At 35.6% G+C, this 23,022-nt stretch overlaps 1 protein-coding gene across 1 annotated transcript in view; it reads left to right on the top strand.

The window, feature by feature from the left end:
- LOC117171057 (armadillo repeat-containing protein 5) overlaps nt 1-22,989 on the top strand; it is a 55,415-nt gene extending 32,426 nt beyond the window's left edge. Inside the window, exons 3-7 of the mRNA XM_033358109.1 lie at nt 10,883-11,336; nt 11,765-12,033; nt 12,204-12,647; nt 12,734-13,213; nt 21,522-22,989. Coding sequence (XP_033214000.1) covers nt 10,883-11,336; nt 11,765-12,033; nt 12,204-12,647; nt 12,734-13,213; nt 21,522-21,981 — 2,107 coding nt within the window. The 3' untranslated portion in view covers nt 21,982-22,989. The remainder of the gene's footprint in view (nt 1-10,882; nt 11,337-11,764; nt 12,034-12,203; nt 12,648-12,733; nt 13,214-21,521) is intronic.
- The last annotated feature ends 33 nt before the right edge of the window (nt 22,990-23,022 follow it).

The raw sequence follows: 23,022 nt of genomic DNA, 5'->3' as shown, positions 1-23,022 counted from the left end.
ATAAAAATTAACTGTGAAAAGTTATAATGAAATCGGAAATGAGAAAAGGCTGCATAAGGGTCGGGTAGTTACATGAGTAAAGCGTCGGCACAGGGATTATAATAGGTACTCACATTTTAAAAAACGGGAACATACGAAGAAACTCCGAATAATCCATAATTAGACACGGCACAGAATCACAGATAACAACGCGAAGAAAACCTCACTAGTCGGCATTACATTAAATAAGAACTACTCACTAAACATAGTGATGCAGCCACGGGTCATTAAAGTTCTATAATAATAAGAAGAAACGGTGAAAAAAAGACCTGGCTGAGTCACTATAAAAGAGATTCAAGTCCTAACTCAAGAAAAGGAAGCTGTAGTCGACGGAAAAGTTGATTACTGGTTGATTAGTTGATTAGCCTGGTATGTTGATCACCGCACGAGGGGACTCACGAAGGACGAGAGGAAGAGACAAAGAAGCTAACGCACGAACTTAAATTAGGAATCTCTGCGGTCAAGAGAGAGACCGATGATGCCACACGCCGCTGGTCTGCCCTGCTGCTGTTCTTTCTCCTCACTTCCTTCCTTTCTTCCAACCTGTAGACCGTTTTCCTTTGGCGCGAAATCGACCACGTGTTGGCTTCGAACCACCGGACTTAAGGCCGGTAAGGAATGACTGATTTTTGGCTGATGATTGGCGGACGGAACGGCACTGCGGTTGCAGGGGGTGTTTTCCACCAATCCTCGAACGATATTGAAAAATATACAGATGTTGATAACTGTGTATTTCTCAGGTTAGGAAAATTTGGCGGAAATGCCTGTCCACTGACGGACTTTGTGGTCATTTCGCCCTGGGTTTATTCTTAGGTTTTAATATTAAGAATAACCCTTAACGATAATGAGAGAGAGAGAAGATTAAATTCTCAACGGTACAGTACATTGGGCCGAAATGCCTATCCATTTACGGATTTTGTGGTGAATTCGCCCGTAAATTAAGTATTGTTGGTGCTTCAATTTAGCGCAATTACCTTTTAAATATGAGTTTTCGGTAATTTGCCCGTGGTCCACCCTCACCAGGAACGAGCCTTGGGTATGTAGATGTCCTTGAAGCCAAACGGAACCAAAAAAATACCAGAATCAGCCTGAGGGTAGTAAATGAAGGTCTCTGGACTGTAGAAACCTCACTAAAAGGGGTGACAGCGAATCCTAATCCATGAAGCCACGGAGTGTAGACATTCTTGAGCCTTACCGCAGTCATGGAGTGCCGAATTTTACACTATTTTTGCCTTATACTAATAGACCAAGTGAAGGCTCAGTTAAAATTTTAGCTCATTTTAACGTGGGCGAAAAAATTATGCATTTTTTTGGGTAAAAATGGTCATTTTTTTGCACTTTCTTTGACAAGAATTTTTTTGTGTATTTAAATTAATTTGTATCTATATAAAGTACACTATCTTTTAATGCAAGTTTTCAATATGTTTTAAAAAAATTTCAAGTCAAAATATTCAGCAGTTTATTTTTTATAACAATTTTGATCAATGGGGTAAAAACTTACCCCGGTGTGACAACTATGTTCTTCTACAGAGCTGTTGCAAGCAAGAGTTAAGTTACTTTTGAAGTATAAATCAAATGTGTCTCAGCCTGATACACCAATAATATTTTGATTTATAAGGGCGCATGTCCGACATATCGAAATTCGATAGGTCAGTTTGATTTCTAGCTCCTTATACAGGCGTCTTAAATAAACAAATCAAAACGTTTTTTTAAAGATTAGATCCTTAGTTAGTAAATAAACCAATTTTTTAATTTGGAAAGGTTCGCCGACAAATGACACATTTAGGCAATCTGTATACGCGAAGACAAACGTGTTTAGAAATGTACATTGTGACAATTGTTTTACGGATTCCAATTGTTATAGCCATTCTGGGAGCATACATTAAGCCCACTTCTTTTTGGAGGTGGTTTCTTTCCAAAATCTTATGTTTTCGGCATTGCTGATTGGCTGCGATTATTTATACTTGTGTGTGGCTAAACCTTGTGTGGGTTGGATCATGTCTCAACCGGCGCACAGTGGAAATAATGCCTTTCGGTTCAAAATAACGTACTGCCCACAAATATTGACCAATTTGGACAAAAAGATTTGAAAAAAAGCTGCTAAGATTTCTAAGAGAGTTTTCGAGCCCGATTTTTGAATTAGGTTTTCTATTTGTTTATAAATAAACCAATATAACGAAAAAATGGCCATTTTTTCTATTTGACGTTCCCGGTGCTCGTCAATAACAGGAAAATTGTTGAAATCGCCTAAGTTGCATAGAGTAACATTAGTTACAATTGTTCCAGTACTAGACAACAAACAAACCAACATTTATAAACAAATAATTTGTTGAAAAAATGTTTTCTACGATTTTGCATAATTATACGTTTTTTCAAGATATATTGCAAGAAATTTGGATGGAAACAATATTATATTTAAATATTATGATTTTTATAAACAAATTTAATAAAAAAATGCATTCTTCGGGCATTTGTCGGCAGAAAAATTCGGTTTTTCAATTCTAGTATTTTCAGTTGGGAACTTCATGACAATTTCAGCAACATTCATAATAACCTAATAAATTTTATGATTTTTTGAAACAAATTTCTTAAACCTTAAAAGAATTCATAATTTTTAAATCAATTTGATGATTTTTTGAAAAAATTTCATTGTTGGGGTATCTGTCGAACGAAAAATTCTTTTTTTTGATATCAGATTTTTAATTGGGATCTTCATTATAAATTCAGCAACATTCATGCTGAGTTGATAAATTTTATGATTTTTTAAAAAAAATTTAACAAATAAATTCATCTATGGACGGAGAAATTCTTTTTAATTGAGAACTCCATGATGATTTAAGCAAAATTCATAATTGTTTGATAAATTATATATTTTTTCGAAAACAAATTTAATAAACAAATGCATTATTCGGGTATCTGTTGATGGAAAAATCATTTTTTTTAAATGTCAGTCTTTTTAATTGGGAACGTAATGAACAGTTGATTACCAGTCATACTTAGTTGATAAATTCTATGATGTTTTAAACAAATTTAATTAACATATGCATTATTTGGTTATTTGTCGACGAAACAGTTTTTTTTCATTCTCAGTCCTTTTAGTTTAAGTTGCTCGTTACTTTCATTCTTTTAATAAGGCTGCAGCTTTAGGATCGAGTAGAATGACCTTTTTCTTCCACTTTTGTCTATGATATACTTTTTTAGGATCAGTGGAAATTCACATTTTGCGCCCAAGATCTGTATTAGTAGTCTCTGCCAAAGATTCGAGTGTTGAATTCTCGGATATGTTTAAAGATTTTATCAGTCGCTTCTTGAGCTTCCTCTGTTAATTCTGCAACAGGAAGAAAAAATGATTCGATCATTTTGGCACGTGGAAGATGGATTTTGTGAACCGTTTTGGAATATCAACGATGAATCCCATTTTATCGAAAAAAATTTTTTTAATTCTTTTTTTTTTTTGCAGTTTTGGCCTGCTCTTTCTCACTTTTCGTATTTGCTTGCCATTTACAGAAGCTTAGACGATATTCTATATGCAGAACACATTGCATCATGCGATTCCACACGTGCAACGTTGTAAGACCAAATTGGAAATTCTTTGTGTACTCCGGTCTGTCTGCAAGGTTCTGCAAGTGGTTCATTTGTAATGGTTTTGCACGATAAATGTAGAATGTGGCAGGTGAAGGAGTTTCGGAAAGATGTTGAAAAACCTTTCCATCTAGAATAGTTCAGACAAACTCATGGGTGACAGTTATTGTGCAACGACTATTGGGAAACTTTATTTTTGTTGGAACAAGTGTTGTGATTATTTTTTTTTATCAAATCTACCTCTGATATAGTACATTCCTTTGCCTCGGGTTCTTGCTCATACATAAGTAGCCTACACAGTCAAGTGGACCCAGGACTTTCATTTTTCTAAATTCTTATCGGTTCTGCACATCATGAACAGTATTTAAGAAGCATTTGAAAAACAGGTTGTATGAATGCGCAATGGTACCATTGACATCATGAATATACCGGCATCAGATTTTTCTTCTTGACTAAATTTCTGATTATACTGACTGGTCAGATGCGCTATCACAACTATATTTCTAGAGATATTTTATTGCAACTATCTTTTATTTTATAAAATCAAGCGGCAAAATATTCGTGACTTCTAACATATGCCTCACTGTGTGATTATACAATTTTTGTAAATCAACTCTAACACCAGTCTCCTACTATTTCCATGCTGCCTTCAGCAGGAAGGCATTCTTTCTTAGCGTCTTTAAGATTCAAATAGGGAGGAAAATTCTCTGCATTTCGTAATCTTGCTTGAATCCGGATAGTGTCGTAATGGTGCTTCGTAAGTTTTGTATCTTCAGCTAACGCGATAGATTCTTTTAAAGTAAATGGTATAACCTGTTAATTCGTAATTTCATTAATATCTATAGCACTTTCGGTGATCAAATTTTTTATTTCCTTAGCTAAGTTTTTTCTCCCGCCTGGGCACAAATTGCTCAGAAAGACATTTTCAATTTCAATTGAGGGTAATTGTCCACAAGTTTGACTGTTTTTCGTTTTTTGGTTGATTTTGAAATGCTTTCAAAATCTGCCGAAGATTTTCTTCCTGCTTTTGCATGAAAAAATGTTATTACGAAGTCTGGTGATAACAATTTTTCGTTTGATTTATCGACCTTTTCTGAATTGTAAAATGAATTCTTCCATTTTTTTCAAAATTGGACATAAATTATCACAAAAATTTTGTTGCAAATAATTAAAAACTCCATTTGTAACATTTAACGCAAAAAGAAAATATTAGATGCTTCAAAGTATGTAGAAGAAATTTTTTATAAAGGAATCTCATATTCGTCTATGACTGATTTCTCAACAGCAGTATCGTAATAGTCTGGTAAAAAATGTTTTTAAAATAGAGACGAATTCAAATTACTAACTGCCTTTGACGATGATACTTTCTATTTTATTTTATAGTATCGCAAAATGCAAATGATCTCTGCCTGACACGAATGTCAAAGATGTGAGAAAAATGGAGAGACACTACCATATCAGTGTTATCGTCATTTGTTTGGCTATAGTCTCAGAATAACAAAAAAGAATCTAAGAAGGCGCCAGAAATAATTTAAAGGAATTCAAGAGTGTAGCACAAAAAAAACAAATGAATAGAGAAAGGCAAGCGGAATTATTATGATGCAGCTTAGTATAAACACTGACATTGAAAAAGACGATTATTTCCATAGAGAAATGACCAAATAATGCATTTTTTATTAAATTTGTTTAAAGAAATCGTCAAATTTAATAACTAGTTTTGAATGTTGCGGCAATTATAAATAAGTTACCAATTAAAAAGACTGACATCGAAAAAAAATTTTTTCCACCCGAGATATGCCCGAAAAATGCATTTGTTTAAGAATTTTTTGCTTTATATAAAATTTATCAACCAATTATAAATTTTGCTGAAATCATCATGAAGCTCCTAATTAATAAGAATGACATGGAAAAAAACGAAGTTTTCCGTCCACAGATGCCCAGATAATGCATTTGTTTGTTAAATTTGTTTGAAAAAACTATAAAATTCATCAACTCATCATGAATGTTGCTGAGTTTGTTATGAAGATCCCAATTAAATGTCTGATGTCGAAAAAAAGAATTTTTCTGTCGACAGATGCTCCAATAATGCACTTGTTAAAAAAAATCATAAAACCCATAAAAAATTATGAATTTTGCTGATTTTATCATTAAGTTACTAATTAAAAAAGTTGACAAAGAAAAAAAATTCTGTCGACAAATGCCTGATTAATGAATTTGTTTATTAAATTTGTTAAAAAAAAAAAATAAAATTGATAAAAAAATTACGAATTTTGCTGAAGTTATTATGAACTTCCTAATTAAAAAAGTTGATACAGAAAATACGAATTTTTCTGTACACAAATGCCTGATTAATGCATTTGTTCATTAAATTTGTTTAAAGAAATCATAAAATTTATCTACTTATTTCTTGAAAAAACGTGTAATTATGGAAAATCGTAGAAAATATTTTTTCAGCAAATAATTTGTTCATACATTTGTTTTTTTATTATCTAATATTGGAACATTTTTAACTAATGTTACTCTATGCAACTTAGGCGATTTCAACTATTTTCCTGTTATGGTTCGATTTTGAATTAAAAAAATTAAAGGTCGTTAAATTCTGAAGAGCTTCACGCTCCGAACTTTTGTCTCCTCTATTTGTTTATTAATAATCTTTTCACTCAAAGTATGTAAAAACGGAAATTTTGTACACAACCATTTTTTACGCTTTAATAACTGATTAGGTAAACTTTATATTGTCTTAAATGAATGTTTAGGGACTCATAGAATACAAATAAATAGTTCATTATTCAATTTATTTGTTATAAACCAATTTTATGAACAAATTAGCAAATAGTCTTCTTATGGGCAAACAAATTTTTTTGTTTTCTGAAAGTGCTTCATATTACTGTGGGAATGACATTTAATTACAAAATTAATTGAAAAGTTTATAATAATCATTGTTATAAACAATTCTTTGTCGCAAAATATTAAAATTTGAGCTTTTTTAAAATTGTAATTTCCTTCAATGGCCAGAAAGACTTAAGGTATTCCTTCAAATAATAAATATTTATTAATATTTGATCAAATATAACAATTTAAATTTTCATAAACAAAAAATATTGGCCTTTTCGCATAGAAATTTTTTTTGCACTGGAAATGTTATTTGCAATAATGTACAGATTACACAGACCTAAAAGATTTTGACCCAGAAAGCAGAATATACTTTTCCGAAGGTTTTTGGTATGCTGAATCCGAATAGTCTAAGTTCTAGCTATTGATGTATAGAAAAACATTTTTATATTTCAGACTTATCGTCTGAATAGTTTTTGAGTTACAATGCCCGTCAATGTTAAAAACACTGTTTTGAGAAAAATGCGTTCAAGTTTCGTGAAGAAAATTTTCGTGTATAACACTTACTCACCTTCAATCAGCTATGGCAGGTCCATACAAAATCCCTTCTGATTCTTCAAGCAGGTAGTCACATAGTAATCCGGCATCAGCTAGAACTCCAAGAGTATTTCGAATTTTGACTTGAAAAGTTGGAGAGAATATACTGTGCGGTAAGTTTGAAAAAAAATGCCAGGATTTCCCGAATTTTGTACCTCGAGTTCAACTTGTGGTGTGGCCAAGGAACGTTGTAGCAACAATCTCAAATTCATACAAATTATTCTTTGAAACCTTATCTTTAATTTAAGCTCATGCTAAGATTCACTCAATACGAAATCTTTTGACAATAGCTTACCGACTTGGTAGGCAAACCCCCAATTTTCCAGATTCATGTCAGGAAATGGGAATGGTAATGCTTTCAGAAAAGCAAGTACTTCTTCATGAATTTCAGATTTTTAAAATATTTCTTCTTTTATAACTAATACGTGGATCCGAACTCACTAACAGTTTTTGTGCTAAATCAGTATTAGTAGTAACATGAGAAAACTTGCGTGAATTGAACTCTCGAATATTCCTGTAGTCTTTATTGCGACCTTTACCTGCTTTCTGTAATTACTCTAATTCCCTGTAATTTCTGCGGTTAATTCATGCTCCAAAAAAAAAACGTTCCTGCGGTATTCCCATAATTGGATGTGCCTGAACTGGTTTTTTGTAGGGCTTCTATTGCGAATTAACATAGTTTCGGCCTGCAATATGATGTTGACGATGAATTCGGATTTTGCCACACTACAGAATTGACAGCATCCTCTAAGTAAAGTCACAGTGGTTCCATTGAAACCATGAATGTACTATTATCCGCCATATCTGGATTACCTCTCTCTAGCTTGTAAGTGCTTTGGCTTGAAGAACCATCACAACCGTATTTCTCAATTAACTTCAAGTTATGGGGCTTCCTTGTATCCCTGAATGGAAGAGAAATATCGCGATCTTTAAAAATCTGATATATCGTATGATCTAATAAAGATTTTATTCCGATTGTAAAACCCTTTTCCATTACTTTAATCTAATGTGGATAAGCTTCTTCTTTAGTTCTTGCCAAATTCTTTTATGCTGGGTAATGTCAGCATTTCTCTTTCTTGTCTGAATATTGAGCATGTGAAACTGACTTTTAGACAAATCAGCTTTCTCGATTAACGCCAAAGATTCTACTGATGTGTAAGGAATCGGGAAATCATTCATATTTTAATTTTCATCGGAATGTAAAATTTAATTCATAAATTCTGATACTTTATTCCTATCACATAGATTTAGCGAGCGTAAAAAAGCCTCTGTTATTTCGATTCCCGTATATTTTTCCCGTATATCCACTAATTTCCTTCATTTTTGTCGAAGTAAAACATTCTACACCGTCACCTGAGTTTGACCTTCGGCATTTGTCATTGCTTTCGCGTTGAAATTTCACGCAAAGTATATGTTCAACCAACCGACAAACTTGTTGTCGAAACAATTTTTTATAATGACTAAACTCTGCCATTCTCTTTTAAAATGAGGGATAAAATCATGATGTAATTTGTTTTTAACCAAATTTAATCAAATGTTTAACAATAAACAATTGGACAACCGATTGTTTATTGTTTAAATTAAATTCTCTTTTTAAATGCTGCGCCAAATCTTCCACACCTCCATTGGAATTAGAAATCAATTTTTTAAGTAAATAAAAAATAAAACCGTAAAAATCGACATTTTTCCTGTTTTCTATTAACATGAAAGTTTAAATAAATAAAAATGTTTAAAAATTGACTCATAATTCTGCTCAAAATTAAACGCTTTAGTTTTCTAAAAAAAATCAAAATCAGTCACGAATTGAGCAATGCAAGTTATTTTGAGCCACGGTTTTTCATTTCACTTCTCTGTGCGGCCGTGTGTCGTCATGTTTGAGGAGCTAACACTCTAGAACTAGAGAGAATTCTGCCAAACACGTTCAGAGGCTTATTTCGAAAACCATCTTGATTAGAAAAATGCACAACCAAAATAGATTTTTTTAAACCGAAAAGGTGTAAGTCTCCCTTGATGATGAAAGCAAAAAAGGGCGTTCGCCAAATATAATAAGTATACATAATTTTACGGACATCCATATAGTAAAGAGAATTAGTATTGAATAATTAATATTATAAGCGCTTAAAAGGCATCCAGGAAAAATAAAACTTGTTCAATACACATCCCGAAAACAAGCACTTTCATGCCTCTAAATGATGTGCAAAGTGCTTCAATCCAGCAGTCGATGTAAGAATAATAATAGTTCATGTACAATTTAGAAAGAAGGAAAATCATAAAATTCTTAAAAATTCTTTAAAAATAATTCTCTCGAACAGTTGTTGCAAAAAATAGCATGTTATATACATGCGCACAGACAATTGCTATTCATGTGATTGTAGCATTGGCCGACAGCTCATGCTGCTCCCCAGTGTGGGCTCGTACACCACCAAAAGTGGCCAAAGTTCGACATTTCGTTGAATTTATATGAAACTTGGTATAAACGAGTTTCTGAGATCGCTGATTTCGAATTCTACATAAAAATTCATACACCCAAAATCACGGATCCAATGTAATCACTGTGACCATTACTGACGAGTCTGACTATTTCTAAAGATATGCTAATTTACATTCCATCAGGTCGCTCATCGACTAGGAGCGCAGGTAGGCTAACCGAAAAGGATTCAAAATAAAAAATAAATTGTTTTTAATGTTGCATATACAGATTCAAACGGGAAAAAAATCCGGAAAAAACGTTTGTTTTTCCACCGTTTACAGACATAAAAAATGGTTGATACCGCATCATCTGCGAAAGCGATGAGCAAAATCGACAACATCGGTGAGTAAAATGCTTTCGCCAATGAGAAAAATGCTCTTTATGGTTACAAACAAATTTTGCCCACCACTCTTGCCACTAGTGTCATCTAGCGTCGTAAGTGGTTATTATATTAATATCGTGTTGGGCCAGTAAGGTTATACTCTATGCCTGTAAAAGGTAGACAATCTTAGGTTTCACATATCAATTTGTAAAAACATTATTATTCGCGAGACGAGGCCTCAAGGGCGGGTGCTCACCCTTCGGCTCGGTTTCACCTTGCCGTTGAGTTGGTGCTGGTAACTTAAATTCACATGAAAAGATCGGTAAGCTGGTAGCCTACAATTCAGATTTGTTTCAAATCCACAGGTTTAACTTCGACTACGATTTCAAAATATCACCTAGTGTAAAACTTGTTTTAGTACGTTACAGTTTTTAAGAAAATTATCCTTTTTGGCCTTTTTTGAAAAATAACATACTCTGCGCACCTGACGTTCTAGAAACGTCTAGCTTGACTGGAATCGAAGGTCATTATATTGGTAATATAATTTCCAGTCCCAATTCAAAGAAATATTCGCATCAATATTGTTTCTGATTAACTTTTAAATGAACTTTATAGGTTAACAATTAATATTATTGTTATGCCATATTTGTTTTTTTATTTCTTTTTGGCCAATATATTTAGACAATATTTAATCCTCGTACAAAGTTAACTGATTCCAAGCAAGAAAATAGGATAATACTTAATGAACAATAAAACAATTGATGTATATTATCAGCCTTACCTCAATGCTTATATAACTCTCTAAAAACAAGTGTTCTCGCAATTTATCTGTTTAGTGTATACATTTAATCACAAATTCCTACATAATTCTTTCATTTTTCTCTAAGCGTACATATAGGAAGGATTTTCTTATACTAGTTAATAAAATAAGACCGCAATGTCGACTCACACGAAAATTTCTCTCAAAACTGACTGGTATAAAAACGCCTTTACTGTATATATTCTTGCGTTTGCAGAAGATTACATTTAAATAATTTCAGGAACATTTGGAGCTCGTACGAGAACAGCCGGGCTGAGATTCTGGAGTCAGGTGGAATAAAGAGTATTACCTCACTATTAGTTAAGGCTACTGAAAAGTCCTATGAATCCAGGCATGCTGAGCTGGCAGAAACATGTCTAAAAGCGATGTGCGCTTTTGTAGGAAGTTTGGACCCGCGTTGCGGAATGCAGATGAGTGGAGATTCAGGTGTGAAGGGTTATAAGTGCATTGTAAAATATTGCGAAGCAAAAAACAAACTGGCTCTGAAGTGCCTTTACAGTCTGTCTCAAATAGCGGAGTGTCGACCGAGCTTAGGAAGTTCCGGGGCTGTTGAACGGCTCATATCGTTAGTAACTAGGAACGCGGTACTATCATGGGAAATTTTAGCAACTCTGTGTCTTTTTTGTCGTGAAGCCATCAACCGAGTTCGGATTAAGCATGGCTCTGGTTTAGAAGTAAGTATTTTATATATGTTTGATTGAAAATGTTAAATTTTAATTGTTTTAAGCTTTTTTTCCATCTATGTTTTTCAACGTTTTTTTTTTTAAAAGCAGTGAGCAACCATAATTTTTGTAATAAATTGCGCAGTAATCATTAGAAGTGCAGATATAAAGTAAAGTTATTAATATATTTGCATATATGTTACTAGTCATCTATTTAATGGGACTTTTAAATCAAAAAAGCTCTTCAAACACCTAGTTATATTTTTTGCCGAGAGCGATTCTATTTCTTTTTGAATGATGTCTAGTCTGTGGAATACATTGTATTCAGGTGTTTTCTTTTTTTCTTTATGAAATTCTTAATATGAATAAGTTTCCTTCAGTAATTTTCAACACAGAACTGCTTTAGAGATACAATTTTATATTCTTTTATTTTTCAAAAGATGATGGTGGTTTTATTGAAAAAAAACGAAAATGAGAGATTTCATCCAATGGTGTTACATGCTCTCTCCTTATTTACATATGATGATGACAGTATAGTGATTATGGTAAAAAATGGACTATTAGATGTTCTCATAAAAAAACTCCAAAATATGATAGAATTCGAAAAATTAAAGAACAGGGAAGAAAAGGAGGGCTCTAAAAAACGTTCGGGGGATTCTTCACCATTCAGAAAAATGGATTTCAAATACAATAGGACCAGTTTAGGAAGGTAAGCAGCAATATACTGGTCAGAGTTGTCTTCAGTGTTAAACTTGAGACCGAAATTTTTGTATGTATTCGATACTCGTAATTTCCCCGCTTGTTAATACCTTTTCATCACAAAATCAAATATTTGTATCCAAAATTGACTGATGCAAATAAAGTAAATTATAACTACAGGTTTAGCCTAGATTATCACCAGGATGATTGGAGTCCGAGCAGTGCAGCTAGTACGTCTTCCTCGCCACCTAGCACTCCGCCATTGCCTGTCTATGATTCCGGCGAAACCGACGAAAGCGCCGAAGAAAATTATAGTCCAGTTTGTAGTGACGACGAGTGGGCAGAAAATGAGGAAGGAGAAGAACACCATGAGGAGGTTGAATCGTTGAAAAGTTTTGCCTCTGCTACTTTGGATGGAGAAGAGGCTTATGATACAGGTAAAGGCTGGAAATCTTCTACAACTGAACATATGAATATGTGGACTCTGGCTTTATTAAGCAGATTAAGCGACTCAAATGAACCCATAGAAAGACTGGCCCATCCATCGACAATCGAGCCTTTGACAATTTACATTAGATTTGCTAGAAACCCAAAGGCGTTGAGAATACTCACCAGAATTGTCAAGTTAGTAATCAACATGCTTTGAGCTGTTTTAGGATCGAAGTAATGTATTATGTGTTAATATATGTAAGTTGATCATTTTTTTCTAGGAACGTGGCATATTTAATACCTCTAATACAACAGGGCTTCGTTTTTGAGGCACAAACATTGTATGGTTCAGAGCAGTACACGCGGCAGCTGTGCGCTTTGGCCGAAACGGGTGGTGCAGTTGGGCAACTCTCGGCGATTCTTTTGCGAGGTCAGGAATCAAATAAGAACATTATAGCTATTTCTATACCATTTCTTATCAAGTCTAAGGAGATTTTAAGGAACCTACTGATCAATCATGGAGGGTTGCCATTAATATTTCGCATTCTCGCCGATCCTGAACATAATCTGCATGAGAAGGCGATTTTGTCCATCAGTCGGTTGGCAGATTTATTAGATATTCGGCCGAATACAGCTGTCAAGAACCAATCGTCAGTTGAAAATACATTCGTTGCTTTCCATCGAGAAAGTTTTGATAACCTTCCAAAACCATCCACGGTCACGTTTGAGCTTGATGATGGCACAACGGTCGACGCATGCAGGTATGATTTCTTTGAATACATTTGGGTCAATGAAAAAATTCTGTGAAATTCGACCCAAAATTTTAATATAAAAAAATCTTTATATTCATTTAAAATTTATTCTAAAACCTTGGTTGGCGCGATTGTCTGTCTCTTAGCACGCTTAAAAACGAAAAAACCCTGCCCCGTGACCGAAAGGCTGATTTTTGAACTTTTGAACTTCTACAAAAGAGTCAGGCCATTCTAATGAGTGATAATTGACGTATCCTTTTCGTACAATATTGCTTAATTAATGAAATCTTGCTCATTAGGATGTATACATCACGGTTGGCGTGTCGACTTTTGGCCGTGTTCATAAAGAGCATAAAAATCGTAAGTGACAGAGACAGCGTTTGAGCGCCGATAACTGTCCCGACGTGCCTCTACCTCAGTTGCGCGATCCGCCGCATAGACACATACGTCTGGTGTTTCGCTTTATTTTCATTGGTTTTCCCGTCTTTACTTTGCTTCGAAATATTATCAAAAGTTACAGAATAAAATTGTTCTTTTTGTTGACTTTTTTCTCTTCGATTCAGTTATATTGTATATAAAATCGACATTCACTAAAAGAGAAATTAGTTTTTAATCAATAATGATTTGGATGCGAGTATTCATTACATTATATTAAAAATATCCCAGAAAAAACGTCGAATCCTTGATGATTAGTATACGATTTTTCAAATCCAAACATCTAGCAAGATTTAAGTTAAATAATTCTGACAATTTTTTTGTTCCTTTTGCCACAGTGAAAAATTCTGTTTCCTCTTCACATTTCGGCCGCCCATCGCTTGATTTTTCTAAAAAATCTGATCGTTCAAAACGTCAAGAAGTTTCCAAATTAGTGCTGAGCTAAAGCACGATCCCCTAAAATTGATTATGGCTTGTCGTTTTTATTTGAAAATTCAATTTCTAAGGAAGTGTATAAAAATATGCGTTTGGAATCAAAATCAAGCGAGACGGATATTTGGCTACCGAAATGGAAGCAATAATAATGTGCTCTTGGGTGTTTGACGGAAGTTCCGGTTATTCATGTTTTAAGCAAAACTAAAAATCAGCAGAAGATAATATACCACAGAGTGATCCAAATTTATTTGTTACCACAGATATTCCCTTGCAATTTTTAACTGAAAATAGTGTCATGCTATGGAACAATAAAGCCTCGCAATCCCCAAGATCTCGTCGTCCTCTTGCTACAGAATACAATAAAGAATCAATAGATGTCTGTTTGAAAAAAAATATGGATGATCAAATCGACAAACTACAAGTTTTTGTATTGAAAATTATTACTAATACTAGGTCAATGAAAAGCTGTCCAATGTGCCATGCAAATCCTCAAATGTTTAATATCCTCAGCAACGACGATAAGGGAATCTTTCTGCTAGATTTCAAATCTCTCCAATATGGACTCCCTCCACTCCATCCCTGGATCAGAATCTTAGAAACATGTTTGAATATTTTTTTTAGAGCTAACATCAAAGTATGGCAAATGAGAAGTGCTAAAGATAAAGAAGAATGTGCACAAATAAAAAAGAAAATACAAAGTATTATTTCGGAAAACTTGGGAATAATAGTGGATAAGTCAAAACCAGGAAGCTCGGGTACCATTAAGGATGGTAATACTGCACGGAAGGATTTCGATAATTCAGAACTCCTTGCGGAATATCTTAACCTCTACCCTAAGTTACTTTGTAATTTCAAATCCATAGAGATTGCCCTAAATCTTTCAATCCCGAAACAAAAAGAAAAAAGTGCTAAGTCTTACTCCGCAGGTGAGAGATTTACTAGAGATTTCGAAAGATAATAAGGTGTGTCACTCTGATTTATAAAGCCAGAATGAAAGCGATAAGTTGGCAGGTATCTCACACAGGCTGAAATCTCCTCGTGGTAGGCCCTGGCGGATGTGACATTTTTTAATTATGTCAAAATAGGTGTCCTTAGATTTTATTGTTGTAGATTTTTATGTGTTTTTCGATTTTTTTTATCACGGAACGGGGTCTCCTGATCCACTGTGCATTCCTTTAAATTGGCGGCAGAACATAAGTTTGAGTGGAATTCGTCTTTTTCCTTTGAGATTAAAAGACGCTGGAATGCGCGCTGGGTTGCTCGGCGTTTTAAAAGAGCTACGGATGATCGGCAGCACCCCAGTCAGTACCATCTCGACCGAGGAGCACATCGGATCACGGGGGACCGTGCGCTTCGACGAGCGATTCCCTGTGGCTTGTACAACGATCTTCTTCACAATTAAATTCATTTTTCTTATCAGTTCCAATTCCAGCCTTTTTATTTCTCAGTTTTTCTTCACCCTTGAATTTAATTTAATTTTCCCCTTAAATACTTCTCCCGAATTTCTCACCATCATTCAAGTCAATCAGCATCCCGAACCATCAGACATCATCTTCAGCAGTCGTCCAGAATCCAGGATACCCTGACGCAAGTCGAACTCCAGTGGCCACCCAGGTTTGTGGAGTGTCCGCCGGATTTCCATAATTAGTGCGGCACTGTCCGGAAACCGGGTGTTCGTTTTGATCTCGGGCATCGGTAGTACGTGGCGCGATCGCGGATTTCTTTTATCACTCTTTCGTTTCGTCGAGGATCGGCGGTTGACAGTCACCGGGCTGTCGACCGAACGACCTCGGACAAGGGCTCGTTTCGGGAGTTACTACCCTACGGTGGTGACTTTCGAGCGAGCTCCTCGCGCATTTTTCTTTCGGATACGATCCATGAGATTTCCGGTTTCCATCCCTTCGCGCGGACCTTTTCGGTTCTTTTTTGAAATTCTTATTTCACTTCGACCACGACGTCGAATACCCATTAATAAAAACCCCTATCATCATTATCGTTCAATATCATTATTAAATTACTATTTATTTATTCTTTTGCTTTCAGGGGGTTTCAATTTGGTGGCCCAAATGTGGGACTCAGGAATTTTTTTATTATTATTTTCAATTTTCAATCTTTTTTCCTGATCTTTCATGGTTGAGAGTCAAGCCCATACATCTTTAAGAGGCCATGCTCCACACTCCACCCGTTAAAAAACGCGGTTTTCGGGTATAAACTAAAAACTCGTTGGCGCCCTCCAATAATTTTCGCGAACTTATCGTAATGCGATTTTTGAGAACTGACACAACGTCAGAACAAGACTCGCGACTGCAACCCCGTCTCGACCTTGAATGACATTCGCAATCGAGTGATGGCGAACAGTCATACTCATTTTTTGACGCCGCCGTACGGGCGCGTCGACGCAGCCCCAAGACGGACCCGTTTCCGGCCGAGCGATGGGGACGGCCAACAACACGTCACAGTCAACCTCACGCTCCACGTGGGAGACTGAATCGACCGATGACAATGCGTCAAACCTCAATCTTGGACACCGCCGCTCAGGCGCGTCCACCCAACGTCGAAGCTGACCTGCTTCCGACCCAATCTACAGTTTCTGACGAGGAGGACCCGGGTGACGGCGAGCGGCCGCTCCTTAGAGCAAGGTTCAGTTGCTTCAGTTGCTCTTGATTTCAATTCATGGCATGACCTAGACAATGAGTCATAAAAATCTGAAACTTATATCAGACAGTGTTTTGAGTATTATATTTATTTTAAACCAATAAAACTTTAAGAATCTTAATGGGTTTCCGAGATATGACTAAACATGTCTAACGTGTATGCGCCGAGTTTCTGTAGCTTGGATATTTTTTGCCGTATCTTGCGAACCCGTGAATGTTTTTGAAGGTTTACTGGATCAATGCTCTTGCGGCCGACAGTGGTTATCGTCGACGAGAACCTGACATAGGCCCGCTTGACCATTTCTAGCTATATATCCGGAACATGGAAGAATTTTTAAAGTATCATTAGTTTGAATTCAACATAAAACTTTAAAGACTATGTGGTAAAAATTTCCATTTTTTGACTCTTTAAAACGTTAAAAATATATCTTTTAAGGGACATTTAACACTAAATTTCATCAACTTTCCAGCGGTTTATTAAAAATGTTTCTCGTTCTTTTTTTGAACGAATTATTACGTTTTAAATACAGCAATGATTTTTAGTACTACTTGCGTTAGCCATTTTTATAATTTTCGACGGTAGTTTATGTATAAATATGGAAAAATGACGTTATTATATCGTATCTTTTCTTAATTTCTCACGTGCATTCAAATGCTTTCGCTCAGATTGGTCACTCCTCTATTATCAGATCGGACTAAAATGGTGTCTTCTAACTTACTGGACTCCTAAACATGCTCCAAAGGCACAACCTACATTAGTGGCATTACTATTTGGAACCACCAGAAACTTATAAAAATTTAGAGAAATTCTATATGGATCTGTAGGATATTTAATGGAGGGATTATACAGGGTGATTTTTTTTTACTTGAAACTTTCAAATATCTCGAAAAATAGGCACTGTATGAAACACTGTTAGGAATCAAAATTTAATCACTCTGAGGAGTACATACACTGATGTTAAAATCGCTTCTCCCACACCGCCGGGTGGGAGGGGGGGGGGCAAGTTCGAAATCTTAAATAAACACTATTCAACGGTAGCATGAGAAGCTCTTGATCGTGATTTCAGTGGTCGCTGGATTGGTAGAGGCAGTCCGATAAATTGGCCTGCAAGATCGCCAGATCTTACTTCACCAGATTTCTTTTTGTGGGGCTATCTGAAAGGCAAAGTGTTCAAATAAAAATCAACAACACGTGAGAATATGATTGACCGAATTACCCAGTTCCTGGGTTACTCTAAAAGTAGTGGTTTATTTGAACACTAATTTCGATTATTGCAGAATCGTAAGCGTGAATTCTCAGTAACAGTAAAATGAAGAAAAATTTAATTTCGTCGATTCCAGCGCCATCTATCGCGAAACTAGAAAAATGCTTTGTACAAATCATACGCATTTTTATCCAAAGAATCCGAATATGCAATCAACAATAGGGGTTCCCATTTAACATTTCGAAACTGGCCCCACCCCTACCCTCAGGGGGCGGTGTGGGGAGCCGATTTTAACATCGGTGCATGTACTCCACAGAGTGATTAAATTTTGATTCGAAATATTTTTTTATAGAGTGCCTATTTTTCGAGACATTTGAAAGTTTCAAGTTAAAAGAATCACCCTGTATAAGGGAACTGGTACGTCGCCTGACAAAACTGTTCTCATCACAGAAAGTCCTTTCGAAATATATAAACTTTACTGTGTTTAAATCCAATGTTTCTTGCCACAGTGACAGCTTCGTTTCAAATTTTCTCCCATCCTTTATCATGCAGAGTTAACGACTCAGCAATAAAGCTGTTTACATTTCTACACGTGACATCAAGCGTTGACCCTGGCGTTTAAATTATTTTATTCACTATGTCAATGGCTTTTAAAACTTTTATACAAATCGATACCATAAATAAACAATTTATTGTCCGTACATACTTTTTGAGTCCATTGACATCTCCAAAACATTCTGCTGACAGATTCAATAATGAAAACTCATCTAGTGCTTATGCCACTCCTGGAAGATGAGTATCAAACGGTTTCACGGCGTTAATCCAGTCCGACCAGCGAGTTCGTGCAGTTGAATGTAGAGAGAAGTCAGTTTTTTCATTTAATATTTACCATCTCTGTGGACTGGAACTAAGTATTGTGTGCAATTTTGCTATGATACGAAAGAACGTGAGGGCAGCAAAAGAACTCTTAGCTGCTTCTACTCCAGTAAGTCTTAGATAGTGGCAAGCGCAGGCAGATTAGGCAGCTAGACTGTTGGCAGCCAGTATTCTCGCCTGAACTCCTCTGTAGGAACCTTTTATATTGCTGCCGTTTTCATAACCCTGCTCTCGACAATCTGCTAAAGGAATTTTAAATTGCTCCGGTTTTGTCATTATTAGCTGGGAAATGGCTTCCCCCGTTTTTTAGTACAGTCAACAAAGGTCAGTAGACGCTCTTCAACTATATAGTTTCCTCCATCACCATTATTGAAATTGACATATAAAATAAAAAATGCAGTTTGTTTAACGTGAGCGGAATCTGTAGTTGCATCACAATCAGTGAAAAATACTTCGTTTTTTCGCGTTATTGAAGAATGCAATTTATTACCTCGTTTGCATAGAGTGGTGAACTTTTCGAAGGTGGTCATTAAGAAGTTGGTCATAGTTTTCTAGGAATTCAAGGATTCAAAGGAGGTTATCGTTGGATGAGTATTCATTTTGTCACTGTTCTCGCGGAAAGCCAAACATCTTTCAGCAAGAAAGAACGTTACATGTAGAAGTTTCCTTAGAATTTGTTTCCACACTTCTCGTTCGTGTTGTCTGTTCTTAAGCAACAAGTCACACTACGAAGTTTCTGTTTGTAATTTCCTCCCTTCTTCACTTTTGTGCAGCGGAGTAGTCTTCAGGTGATGCCAACGCTGATTTTTAAGCTTGCGGAAGTGCGATGTAAATTCTGCACTGTAAAGAATAGAGAGATTTATTCATTCTACTCCACACTAACCCGTAACTAAGTACAATCTCACCATTCCCTAGTTTCTTCTTGAAAATAGAGATTGGTAGCTCACCAACTATATGATCTTTTGGAAAGTACTGTGGCAAACTTTCATGCGATTTTTGTATGCCAATGTCAATGTTAAAAGTGGTATCGAAGGACTTGATGTTGAAGAAAGCTCTAATGAAGCTTTAGCTTTAGCACTAGAAACCTTAAAAAACTGTTCAAGGAAAGCTGTCCTTCCGCTGCCTCCTTTTCTCGTTTTTTTTCATTTCTTCCGGTTCTGTGTATCGGGCTTATGTTTGTAGCTCATTTTAGCACAATACTGTGTATTTTACGCACAAACAAACACACAAAAGAGTTTTTATTCACTAAATAACTTTGAAAACGACTTCTTACAACAAATGTATACCGAAAAATAAACTCTGAAACAAGCACAATCGCTAACCTCGTAGAATTAAGGAATTTTAGAGCGAATCTGCTATCGGTTATATGTTTATAAAAGCCCACTGCTGCTTAAGTGTTTAGGTTAAGAACGGTAGGTGGCGTCGCTCGATTTTTGTTTCTGCTTATGAAACGATGCTTATACCATGGGAAGTAGTCTGGCGAAATGTGAAAACGGTAAATGCTGAATGAATCAACGCAATTAATTTTTGGTCTTTCTTGAAATGATTTAGAACTGAATATAAAGAAATGTTTTTAAGTCTATTTGAAGTATTTAAATTGCTGGAGTTCAAAAATAATAAATACAAAATTCAAGTCCGCGGGCCCCGGGGTATTATCGCTGTCTGCCCCCCCCCCCCCGCCCTCGGCGGCCCTGTTTGTTGGATGGCCATCTAGGCTACGTCCAAATTAAACCTCAACGCAATCACACCAGGGTGTTTTGAGGCTCAACGTTTTAGAAACACGTTTCACAATTGTTTGATTTCATGTTCAAAAACACTGTTGTGAGATTTTAGTACGAACCTCTGAGAAGGGCTCATCATACAGATCCTGGTTTAAAAATGCTTCGCTTTTTTCTGAACAAAGATCAGAACTCATAATTCATGATTCCGAACATTTTTGGAATAAACATCGCGTGAGAAGTAAATCCTTTTCCCAGGCTTCCGTTACGCTCTTAAAATGGAGCGCACGCTCGAAAAGCGCTAGTCAAAAACAGTCGATCTGCTCATTACATAATCTGCGTACCTCTGCTTCATCATGGTAAAATTCTCGGTGGCAGACTTTCAAAGTTTAACAAAAAATTTCACTGCGCAGGGCTGCTCGAGCGTGCGATCCATTTTAAGAGCGTGTAGGAAGACTACAGAAAGATTTACTTCAAACACTATCTATATATTGCTCCGTCTAGGGTGTAGAAAGTCAGTCCTACTACTTATGGAACCGACCGTGTATTTAACACACGCGCCGAAGCTTAAGACGATCACTAATTTTTATTTCATTTTTTTCCGAAAAGCGATTCATTAAAGCTCAAATGTTTAGGCTTAGATGTGTTAGAAATTTATTTGGATATATACCAATATACGTAACTCCATGTCGGCAACAGTGTTCCTTTTAAAATAAGTTTACAAATTGCGTTTAATTTTCGTATATTAATATGATCCTGGAAAATGGTTAAACAAACCAGGCAAGTTATAGAAAAGTGTTTTTGATTTTAATTTAAGCAAGAAGATATCACGAAAAACAAAAGTCTAAAATGATCATTAATGTTTCTTGAATCCTCAATTAATTTTGGGGTGCTATGGTTCCTTATTCATGGTGTTCTTTGCAGTTTTACGGGCACACATTTAATTAAAAATTAACAACTTTAAACTAATACAAAATTTTAATTCTACTTCCAGGCGCATTCTTTGTCAGAAGTCCGATGCATTTTCAGCGATGCTCGAAGGTAACTTTCTAGAATCTGGGAAGAGGCGAGTGAAGTTAAAAAACACATCAAAGGAAGGTTTAAATACTCTTTTACTTGCGGCGAACGGTGCAACCTTTCACAATCAAACCATCGAGGAACTTCTTGACGCAGTTTTGCTCGCTGATAAATTCTTGATGGCTGACGTGTCGGAGATTTTGACAGAGAGTTCAATGTCAAGACTAAATCACGAGAATTTTAGCCGCGCATGGAATTGGTCAAGAAGTAATGCTTGTCCCGAACTAAAGTCTTTTTGCTTAAAAAGCTTCCTGATAACCAAGATGTCGAGGATGGAACGCCTACGCGCATTTCGAGATTTTTCGTCTAGTGGTGGTTTTTCGGAATTTTTGGAAGAAATAAGGGAACTAGTTAGTACTGTTCTCTGTCAGCGTTAGAAAATCCATGAATATTCAATATTTTGCGGGTAGAGAAACGAAATGTTTTTTCGGCACTATAATTTGTACATAGTTAGTTATTATTAGTAAGTAACAGTGAAAACCTCGATATTATTTTTGGTAACAACTGAACACTTTGAATCTGAATATATGAAGAAAGATAAACTGGTTGAGTTTGAGCATGCGTTTAGTGTAATTATAAATGAAAAGTGCTAATAGATTTCATTTATATTTTTAAATCGCTATCTCAAGGAAAAAATGACATAAGTGAAATTTTTACGAAGGTGAGTTTTTGGCATCAGTGCATTCGTAAGAGAAAGCTGATATTTGGCTAAATGTAAACAAAACCTTATATTTTAAAAAATAATCGAGAACATAACAATTATATAAACATTATTTATTGTATTATTGGGGTAAATTCATACAACGAGCTTTCCATACGAAGAGCACCCGTTACGCCAATTGAAGATCGGATATATATCATGGCAATGTAAGAAAATAAATCTGATAATATTTAGTGGTCGCTAATTGCGAATTTTTATGTTCTTGTAGAAGAATACGGGATATCCTCAATACGCATATAATATAATATAATATAATATAATATAATATAATATAATATAATTATAATTAATTCGAAACCACCTTGTTATGAGCTTATTACGCCATTGGAAATGCGAGCGTTAGATAGCGCTTTACCACGCTGTCCAAGTAGTTTCAGTTAATTAGTTCCAAACGTCATCGAACAGTTAGTTAATTAGTTTAACAAATGGCCACTGAATAACGCACAATGACTGTGCGATTGGTAGTCACAGGGCACGATTAAATTACAACTTGAATCCAGCGGAACCAGCGTGTGCTCCCTTTTGAGGTCTTGATGCCTCCCCTCCTTATCCTTCTCCTTAGAAGCAATTTTGAAAGTCGTTCGTTATATACATACCGGTTCGGTTTTGATTCCTCTAGAATCAAACCGAAGGGCCTATGACAAAGCCACCGAACGCGTCCTCGGGTTGCGGATAGAGGGTCCCTGTACCAAGGGTT

Source organism: Belonocnema kinseyi, chromosome 1 (genome assembly GCF_010883055.1).
Source record: "Belonocnema kinseyi isolate 2016_QV_RU_SX_M_011 chromosome 1, B_treatae_v1, whole genome shotgun sequence".
Classification (NCBI taxonomy): Eukaryota; Metazoa; Arthropoda; class Insecta; order Hymenoptera; family Cynipidae; genus Belonocnema; species Belonocnema kinseyi.
Note: the sequence above shows the minus strand (reverse complement) of the source record. Positions and strands in the feature narration are given on the sequence as shown.